This window comes from Pyrus communis, chromosome 12 (assembly GCF_963583255.1).
Source record: "Pyrus communis chromosome 12, drPyrComm1.1, whole genome shotgun sequence".
In the NCBI taxonomy this organism is placed as follows: Eukaryota; Viridiplantae; Streptophyta; class Magnoliopsida; order Rosales; family Rosaceae; genus Pyrus; species Pyrus communis.
Genome location: NC_084814.1, coordinates 19,206,008 through 19,216,725, shown reverse-complemented (window position 1 = coordinate 19,216,725; position 10,718 = coordinate 19,206,008). Strand labels below are relative to the sequence as shown.

The 10,718-nt window shown below is 35.4% G+C and overlaps 1 protein-coding gene across 1 annotated transcript; it reads right to left on the bottom strand.

Annotated features, from left to right (window-relative positions):
- Window positions 1–5,379: 5,379 nt before the first annotated feature.
- Window positions 5,380–10,718, bottom strand: LOC137711187 (probable aquaporin NIP5-1). Its single transcript, XM_068450397.1, has 4 exons — window positions 9,796–10,718; window positions 7,625–8,044; window positions 7,453–7,514; window positions 5,380–6,120 (listed from the first exon to the last, which is right to left on the bottom strand). Exons 1-4 carry the CDS (start codon window positions 10,009–10,011, stop codon window positions 5,922–5,924), a joined length of 897 nt encoding a protein of 298 aa, XP_068306498.1. The 5' UTR covers window positions 10,012–10,718; the 3' UTR covers window positions 5,380–5,921.

The window sequence follows — 10,718 nt, the reverse complement described above, 5'->3', positions numbered from 1 at the left end:
TGTCGAACAAATGACCCCAACTTCTTTTGCAAGGCCCCCGGGTAGAGATAAGCAAAAGGAAGTAAAGAGAAAAGGGAAGTCCCAAGATCCAATACGTGCACAATTTGCTAGTGAAATTGTAAGAATGAATGAAAACTATATCTCTCGGCAAGAAGAATCGGCCAAAATGCATTTGGCCATGAAGGAACAAGGGGATAGGGAGCAAGAAAGGTTCAAAATTAATTTGATGATAGAGGACCTTGACAAATACACTCCAGAAATGAAGAAATACTTACGTGGTAAGCAAAATGACATTTTACGAAGGGATGCCACAAGGAGTATATTTCAAGATGACGATTCATCTCAAGACTATCACCCAAGTCCATCACCAAATCAAGATGGTGGATATCATTATTAAGTTTATGAGTTTTCAATTGTATTAAGTTTATGTGGTTTATTAATTGTCTTTTTTTTTTTTAATTTTATGCGTTTTATTAATTATCATTTGTATTAAGTTTATGTGTTTTATTAAATGTCGTTTGTATTAAGTTTATGTGGTTTATCATGATTTTCATGTATTGATTTAGTGATTTTTCAAAATTTATCGGAATTTAAATATTTTTAGGTTAAAATGTTCATATAATTAATTTAGGATAGTCTACATAATTTTTTATTTAGAAAAAAGTTAATTTAAAAAAAATTAGCCTTAATTCATTTTTTTAATAATCTTGGGCTAAAATTTTAGGCCAGAAGGGTTGGAGCAGAAAAACTGTTTTTGGGCTAAAACCTAAATTTTCTGGGTTAAATATTTTTAGGTTTTAGGTCACCATTAAAGATGGCCTTAGGAGGAGGAAAAGCAGGTTGAAAGGACTTGAAAATGGTTCTGGTGTAGGGTCAACAGGATCTGAAAGCTGTGGTGGTTAATTATTTCAAAGATTTGTTCACTGAAAGATGTTAGAGATCTTAATGCTCAAGTTGTTAAAGTTTAGAGATCGTAGTGCTAACCGCATCATCACTTATGTTCAATATTTTTTTCAGCATATCAAAATTCATCCTGGTATAAATGAAACGCTTAGCACTTTATTACCTAAAGTTCCTAATCCAATTTTTATGAATCAAATTATGCCCACCAGTTTATGTACTAAAATGTATAAAGTAGTTGCCAAACTTCTGGTTTGCAAGTTGCTGCCTATAATGGAGAAAATTATTACCCAAATCAATTCAATTTTGTTTCTGGTTGGTGCTTTAGCTCAAGAAGTTGTACATAAATTTAAGCTTGCTAAAGGAAAAAATGGCTTCTTGGCTTGAAAAATTGATTTGTCTAATGCTTATAACATATTATTGTGAGGCTTTGTTGATCGTATTCTTTTTTGAAATTGGTATTAATGGAAGTTTACTCTAGCTCATCTTGAGTTGTATAAATTCCATCAATTTCAGAGCTATCATTAATGGTTAACTTACTGATGCGTTTCAACTAGGTTGTGGTATAAGATAGGAACATCCTCTTTCTCCGTACCTTTTTGTTCTTTGTACGAAGAAGCTAAGTCATTTGATTACCTATGAAGTTAATAATAAAAATGGAAACCTACCAGAAGTCTTAAGAAGAGGTCCTCGTATTTCCCACCTGTTTTTTGCAAATTATTTTCTTGTTTTTACTAAAGCTACTGTTTCACCATCAAAGATTGTCAAGTCGTGCATTGCTAAGTTATGTGCTTCTTCCGGTGAATTGGTAAATTTTGATAAGTCAAAGTTTTTTTGTTTTTTTGTCAGATAATAGATTTTTTTAAATTAGTCACAGATGGAATTCGAACCTACGTCATCATGCAAGAGCTCAACACATTTTCACCATTGTGATAAATGGCCACTTGCCAAAGTTTGTTGTTTCTCTGAATACTAGGAGAAGAGTGGCTCGTAAAATCAACAAGATATGTCGCTCAAATGTAGCTATCTCGATTGGGACGTATCTTGGAGTTCCTTTATTGCATAAAAGGGTCAATAGTGCAACTTTTCAATATGTGGTGGATAAAGTTCAGATGAAGTTGTCTTCTTGTATTAGGAAAATGCTTTGTATGGCAATTATACTTACTTTAATTAAGTTTGTTGCTTAATCTGAAAGTGATTAAAAAAAAAAGCCTAATTTGACTTAAAGTGATCAAAAAGCCTAATTTGAAAGTGATAAAAAGCTCAATCTGAAAGTGATAAAAAAAAATCTCTTGATTTGGTTACCATGGATAAGATATGTAGTGCTTTATTGAGGAACTAAGTTGCATAGGGCAATGAAAACTTTGCATAACATATTAATATATAAAAGAAGAACCCGAAAAATTTATCAATATATTAAAAAATGAACCCAACAAAAGTATACAGCTCATCAAATAGTGAATATATATATATATATAACACCACAATGTGAACATGATGAGCAGACGTGGAAAATCAAATTTACAATTGTTCTAATAAAAATAATTACCTTCATATTTGCGCTTCTAATAATCATTACGTGTTTAGTGTCCTTCAATTTATGGGGTTCTTCTTCAATGCCCATTGTCATTCTTTCTGTGAACAAAAATGGTTTTGGTAATCGATAGAAGAAGAAGAATTAAACAGACTTAAAAAAGAAATTTAATAAAAAATAATGATAGATGCTTACCAATAATTCAAGTAAAGGAGCGCCGATGAATCTTGCCGTATGAGAATAGATTTAGATTGTGGTGGATATGACTAGTGGAAAAACCGTAATTGCAAAATACCACAATCATTATTTAATTAGCTAGTTTTTTCTTAATTATTGGTTATTAAATGGTTTCTAATTGAAATTAAATTTTGATTAATTTAAATTATATGACTTGCCACATCAGATGTCACATAATATGGTATACAATTGTAGTACAAAAACATAATAATAATAGCATTAGAAAACAATCATATGATTGACCACAAACACCACCATCACCCCCATCCTATCACTTTATCACTAGTAACTAGAGGTGGCAAATTAATTATTTGGTTGTTAATGAGTACTAACTAAGATCCATTTAATTTGATATCATTATAGAATAAAGATGAGATTGATAGTGATGATAATAGTATAAAATTAAATTAAATAGATCTTAATGAATACCTACAACAACTTAATAAATTGATTTACAATCTCTACTGGCAACTGCACCGTACCAACACCATCACCCTTAACACATTCACTAACCGGTCAACCACGATCACCCTTGGACAAACAACAAAAGACCTCTCGAATTTTTTATTTTATTTTATTTTATTTTAGCGATTGCGTTAGTAAATTACATGTTAAATTAATCACCGACGGAATTTGAACTTACGCAGTTCATGTAAGGGCATAACATTTTTCCACCATTATAATAATATTAAATCAAATCATTCTGGAATTCTCTTCTAAAAATTAATTTTGATTATATACACTTGTAATATTAAACTTCCTCATCTGGTAACGTTACCTTCATCTCTCTCATACTCGGCTGCCTATACCGCCAAACCTCTCCACGTAACCTAACTTAGTATAATTGATATGGTCGGCAGATCCAGCCATGCATGTACCAAATTAAACTATGCAGCAGATCAAAGTACATTTTATCACACAAACTTTATTTATTGGGTAAATTACAAAAAATTATCTCAATTATTGGTGTCACGACACTTTTATATCTCATCTTTTAAAATTAACAATGACATACCTCATCTAACGAATTTGTGTCAATATTATACCTTCCGTTAACTTGGCGTGAATTTCTCAGTTAAATACTGATGTGGCTTAATCCGGAACTGTCACATCCCGCCCTAGGCGGGACCACTTCCCGGGCCCGCTCCACCGCCATAGCACGATATTGTCCGCTTTGGGCTTACCATTCCCTCACGGTTTTGTTTTTGGGAACTCAAGAGCAACTTCCTAGTGGGTCACCCATCATGGGATTGCTCTAGCCCCCTTCTCGCTTAACTTCGGAGTTCCTACGGAACCCGAAGCCAGTGAGCTCCCAAAAGGCCTCGTGCTAGGTAGGGATGAGAATATACATATAAGGATCACACTCCTGGGTGATGTGGGATGTCACAATCCATCCGCTCCACCGCCGTAGCACGATATTGTCCGCTTTGAGCTTACCATTCCCTCACGGTTTTGTTTTTGGGAATTCACGAGCAACTTCCCAATGAGTCACCCATCATGTGATTGTTCTAGCCCCCTTCTCGCTTAACTTCGGAGTTCCTACGGAACCTGAAGCCAGTGAGCTCCCAAAAGGCCTCATGCTAGGTAGGGATGAGAATATACATATAAGGATCACACCCCTGGGTGATGTGGGATGTCACAGGAACCCATTTTCTATTAAAAAAATTATTAAAAACCAAAATAAAATTCATTTAATATTTTTTAAATATTAAAATAATAAATAATAAATAAAAAAAAACTAACACTCAGTTCGTCCCCTTCCCCCTCCCTTTTCTCTCTATTCCCCCCATCTTCATCTTCTTTCCCCTTCTTGCAACTGCAACCCAGAAAAAAGAATAGAAAAAAAAAAAAAAAAAAAACCAATTTGTCTTCCCCGCTCCCCACCCCCTATTCTCCCCGCAACTAACCTCCCCCACCTTCGCACCCACCCTCTGCACCCAACCTCGCACCCACTACCTACAACCCAAAAAGAAAGAAAAAAAACCCAAATCCCGTTGAGGTGGAATCAAAAAACCTTTGCCAGGCCGATTTCCAAAGGTTGAGAACCTGGGGGGAATGGGTGTAGAGGGAAGAGGGTGGGTATGAGGTGGAATCAGAAAACCTTCACCAAGGCGATTCCGAAGGTTGAGAACCTGCGGGGGATGGGTGTAGAGGGAAGAGGTTGGGTGCGCCGGGGGGGGGGGGGGGGGGAGGACGAACTGGGTTTTTTTTTTTTTTTTAATTCTTCTTCTTCTTTCTGGGTTTGGGGGTTGGGAGGGGGGAACTGGGTTTGGGTTTTTTTTTTTTTGTTTTTTTCCTTCTTCTTCTTCCTCCTCCTTCCTTCTTTCTGGGTTGCAGGGGGTTAGGTTTGTGGTGGGGGAGGGGGGACGAACTGGGTTTGGTTTGGGTTTTTTTTTTTATTCTTCTTCTTCCTCCTCCTTCTTCTTTCTGGGTTGCAGGAAGATGGGGAAGAGAGAAGGGGGGGACGAACTGATCTGAGGTTTTTTTTTATTTACTTTTCTTTATTATTTTAATATTTAAAAAATATTAAATGATTTTCTTAGTTTTTAATAATATTTTATTAAAAAATGGATCTGGATCAAGCTACGTCAGCATTTAATTGAAAAATAAACGGCCAAGCTAACGAAAGGTATAACATTAGCACAAATTCTAAAGATGAGGTATGACATTGTTAATTTTAAAAGATAAAATATAAAAGTATCGTGACATCAATAATTAAAGTAGTTTTTTATACTTCACCCATATTTATTTATTAAACCATGCATCATACTGCATGCAGTTTTTACATAAAGTCACTTTCCGAACGCAGAAAAGAAAAGAAAACAGAAGAACACAAATCAAACAAACAGATCCCATCCGAAGTCTTCTCGCAGGACCATCCGATCGGACAATGACCTTGTGAGAGATGATATCACACACTTCTTTACAGTGAAAAGCCAAATGGGCCAGGGGTAAGACATTCCATCACATCTTACATATATCTCCCGCACTGCCCTTTATTCTTTATCAAACTTATCTTAAGCTATCTAATCACGTCATATCATATGGTATAAACCATGCAACGGACTAGCAAACTTAAGGTTATATGTTTTGCCATCATTTTCGTATGTTATGTTATCATATTGTTATTGGATAATAAAGAAAATTAATAAGATTTTCATCTTATTAATAATCTAGATTAATAACTGAATAACATAACATGAAAAACTGCATAGATTATTGTCCTACGTATTCATGCCTTTGTATAGCTCTAGCGACGGAAGCTCCTGGCCTCGCGCACAGGTGCGTCCACCTCATCTTCCCGGAGCTTCACAGCTGTGTAGGTGGCCGCCCCGGCAAGAGCTCCAAGGGTAGGAGCCACCAGGTATATCCACAACTTCGTGTAGTTTCCGGCGGCAACAGCAGGACCGAGAGTGCGCACCGGGTTCATTGAACCACCGCTAGATGGCCTGCCAACGCCAAAACAAAACCATAATTTTCAGTACTACATTCCGCTTGGAATCTTTTATCTTTAAACTTTGCGTGTAGGAGGGAAATGCTCAGATGATAACAAAAACCGCACACCTCCATCGTTTTTTTTCCCTTTCAATTATGTGACGTTATGCCAACATGAGGATGATGATTGTACATGAAACTGTATTGATTGCTGTGGGAGCTACCAACTTGCCCACCCTCCAACCCAACAAAAACAAACAAATGACGAGCTTAACTTTGTTTGAATCAGGGATATGCGTATACGTTAGATATGATTTCCATTATCATTATGTAGGGATGAGTCACTTTTCGAAGTACATTGTGATAAGTCTATATTTATTTGTCTACCATTTTATTTGTTTTGAATAAATGCCCATTGTAATTGGGAAACATAATAATTAAATTAAGACAAAAAATTTAAGCATAAACAAGGATTTCTTTAGTTTGCTTTTTCTTTTTCAGCTAGTCAATGATGGGAAAACTTTGTTGTCTTATAGGGTGCTAATTTGACGATACTCGAGCATAATTGAGAATACTCAAAATAATCTTTTAGACAATACGATAGTTTAAACCACGTCAATTTACGAAGAAGATATAGTTTGATGCAGATAGGCAAATACAATGACAAATTGATCTAATACACATACACCATTAACCTTATCACGAAGGAAGAGTAATTATGTGGAGCATTATATTGAAAATAAGTAATAACAAACTTTGCAGACTATTATTACAATTTGATAAAAATAAGAAAAAGTCACCTACCCACAATTATATGTTTGAATTCGTAGAAAAAAAAAAAAACGCTTTTGCACAACCAAGATACTTCGATGTCAGAAGTCGAATTTTGCCGAGTAGTGAATCATATGCACAAGTATAAATAGATAAACTTAAATCTTGTTGATAATTGTTCAGTTTTCACAAAATTTAAAAAGTTGAAAACGTTTACTAAACAAGCTCTAAAATTTTCGTCAATTTTTTTTTTTTTTTTGGGTCAAACGATAGATTTTGTTAAATTGGCCACCGACGATATTTGAATCCACGTCATCATGTAAGGCTCAACATCTTTCCACCACTATAATAAAAGGCCATTTGCAATTTTTTTTCTTCTTCCGTTTTCGGTTTTATTCTTTTTTTAAATGAGAACATAAAATTAAAACTTAAATTATTTTCAAATAAACCCTAATTATAACTAAATCACAAAGCAGTCCAATAGTAGATAAATAGCATTAAGAAGGATAAAATGAGAGAGAGAGAGAGAGAGAGAGAGAGAGAGAGAGAGAGAGAGAGAGATATGAAGTACTAACCCTGCAATAAGAATGTTTAGCATGACAGTAGCCCCAACTGCTAAACCAGCCAACTCTCCCAACTGCATGTCATCAAATCCCAAGCGCATTAGAAAGAATATATTTGAAATTAGTTAAAAAGAATCTGAGATATGAACAATCAAATTTATGTGAGGTTGATATATTTACATACCGCTCGAGTGTCAGTTGCAACAGCAGTGACAACGAACAACAGATTAAAAGTGATGATGAACTCAAGTCCAAAAGCCTGGCCAGTACTCACAGTAGGCACCGTGACTCCGCCGGACATGTACGGATGGAAAATCCCTTTGAGAGCAAACGAGGCGCAAATGGAGGCCGAAACCTGAGCTGCGATGTAGGCTGGGACTTGGACCCACGGGAAGTGTCGCAGGGCGGCAAATGCAATGGTGAGAGATGGGTTCAGATGCGCACCAGAGATGTGGCCAGTGGAGAGAATCACGATCATCACGCCAAGCCCTGCGCATGCTGCATTTCCGATCAAGCTCTCTGCTCCGTTGTACTTTTGGTTCACGATTGGTCCAGCACTTGCTGCAAACATCAAGATGAAGGTTCCTACGAACTCAGCTCCAAGCTACATAATGTTGATCAAAACTAGTTATTATCCTACATCAGGAAATTAAAGTTTTGTGTAACGGTATATAACTAACCGCTACGAACTTCTCCACTCATTGTTAATTGGTTTAGACTGGTTTCTCTAATTTTATCAGTTCAACGAGTTTTTTTCTAAATTGGTATGCTAAAGTATTTAACGTGCCTCACTTAGCATACACATTTTCTTTGCTACATCGGAGGAATTTGAACTCTGAACATAATTCATGTGTTGGATAATGGAATCTTTTTTTCTGAAACTTCACAAGATAAATTACAACTTATATTGCATAGTTTCACTTCTAATTGAACAGAGATTTTTTGTGGACAATATAAAAGTGATTAATTATGAACCGCTAATTCAACTCTAAAATCTTCAAAACTTATTCATCACGCGGTCCATCCTCACCACTGAGCTAACCCTAGTGGCTAATAAAGTGCATGCATTTTTTAAATGTGTAACGAACAAAGCTTTGGCCCGATGAGATTTTCTTGTTGGGAATACTTTTTAACTTTCATTGGTAGTTAATGCCCACCATCAAAAATGCATTTTCAATTGTTGAAACCTTAAAAAGTTCTCAAAGCACAATGAATGGATATTAGTTAATAGACATGCAATAAAGCGTAAAGCAATTGAAAGTGTTTGAGTAGCATTATCGATCGTGTTGAAAAGCCTACACATGAATTCTTAAGGCATGGTTCTACTAGCATCGTATGCATATTTTCGGGAAAGAAAATAAGTTTGACATTAGGATGATGACAATTGAGAACGACATATATTATACATATGCAGTTTGTCTTTTTCTTCTCTTCCTATTATTTAAAATGAAATACAAGTAGAAGGTAGACCACATGCCGAATATGAAATTAAATTCTTTTTTTTGTTGGATAAATTAACTTCTTCAAAAGTATATCCTTTCGGACTAGCCGTCCTGGATTTATTTTAATCCCAATACTTTGCTCAAATTACAGAGTTTTTTTTTTCTTTCTTTTTTGGGATAAATTATAGATGTTTGTTAAGAACCGACCAAGTTGCTTAAGGACCACAGCCAAAAAATAAATCGATTAAAAGGGCGGTTTGCTAAAATATATGTAGAGCGGGTGAAAAAATTTCGTTTTTAATGTGTATCAATAGGAGTCAAACCCTAACCAATTTGTTTCCTCTATTTATAATTGAGTACGGACAAAATCTTTTTCGGCCGAGCATGTGTTTATTTATTAGTTTATAGACAAATTATTATCTTTTTCTAACAAAGTAATAATATATCCAGCTTTTTGTATATTGTCAACTTCATGACTGAAACTGTAAATACGTCACTGTTGAAGCACCAACAATAATGCACCAAAGCAATATCAAAATATTTTCTTTCGATATGAAATTCATTTTGTCAAGTTTTAAACACCAATGGAGTTGACAATATTTAAATTGAGACGCTAATAATTTTATTTTCATACTATTATTCGTTCAAGTATAACTTAACAACCGAGTAAATTAAGGTTGACAGGAACAAAATTAGATGGTTTTATCGTATTAATATATGTACTAAACAAAAAGTCGAAAGTATTATTCGTTAAAGTAGAGTTCCATTTCAATTGGTTACTCTTTGTTCTCTCCTGGACACCAAACGAACCTAAACTCGAATAAAACTCTCAATCATATGACAGCCACAAATGTCAAAAAAATGGTGCATGGTAAAAGGATTGGTTGTGGGGGTTGCAATATATAATGCATACCTTGCGGGTGAGGGAGACAGTTGGAGTAGGGAACTCGTTGAAGCACGTGGGAGATTGACCCCACGCAGGAGCATTCACAGGGAAGCACTTGGTTCGCGGCATTGACTTACGCTCATACGATAGCGAATCCACTCTCGGCCCTGAAAACAGTGGCAGTGGCGTTCCAGGCGTCGCCGGCGCCGACGCAGACGGCGTCACTGGCTCAGATTCCGCCATTTCTAGCTTCCAAAATCAAGACAAAGAAAAAGGATAAAACACAATAGATTTATTTTTTTATTTTTTTATTTTTTATTTATTGTTTTTGAGAATTGGGTTCTGGGAATGAGAGCTCGGAGTTACATAATTTGACGATTTATATAAAAAAAATTCTACACGAGAATCTTGATAGTGGCCAGAGTGGGGGACGACAATATGGCTATGGATAGTACATACTGAAAATAAAATTTACCTAATTTTTTTTTTTTTTTTTTTTTGGGTTGGGAATTGGGTTTTGGAAGGATAAAAGTTACATATTTCGAAGGTTTTTTTATAATTTTTTTGTTAAGGGATAGAAGAAATGAAGAAATCCAGAGTACCCACTACAAGGATAACTCTAGTTTTTCATACAAAAAGCAATCAAACTAATTTTTTTTTGGTTTTTCTGAGAAAGGGGTTTTATGGGATGTGATTTAAAGTCTGGATTACATGCTGGGAATGATTTTTTTGAGGTTTTCTTTAAGGAAGAATGGTGAAAAAGGAAGGATCCAGGTTCAAAACCGGAGCAACAAAAGAGCAGAAAAGTGCAGACGATTTGAAAGGGACTGAAACTGGTCAAAAGAAGAAGAAGGAGGAGGAGGAGGATTGGATTGCACAGTAACAGAGGTGAACTGAAGAAGAGATAGATATATGACGTAGGGATTGAAGAGAAGGATGTTTTAGATAAC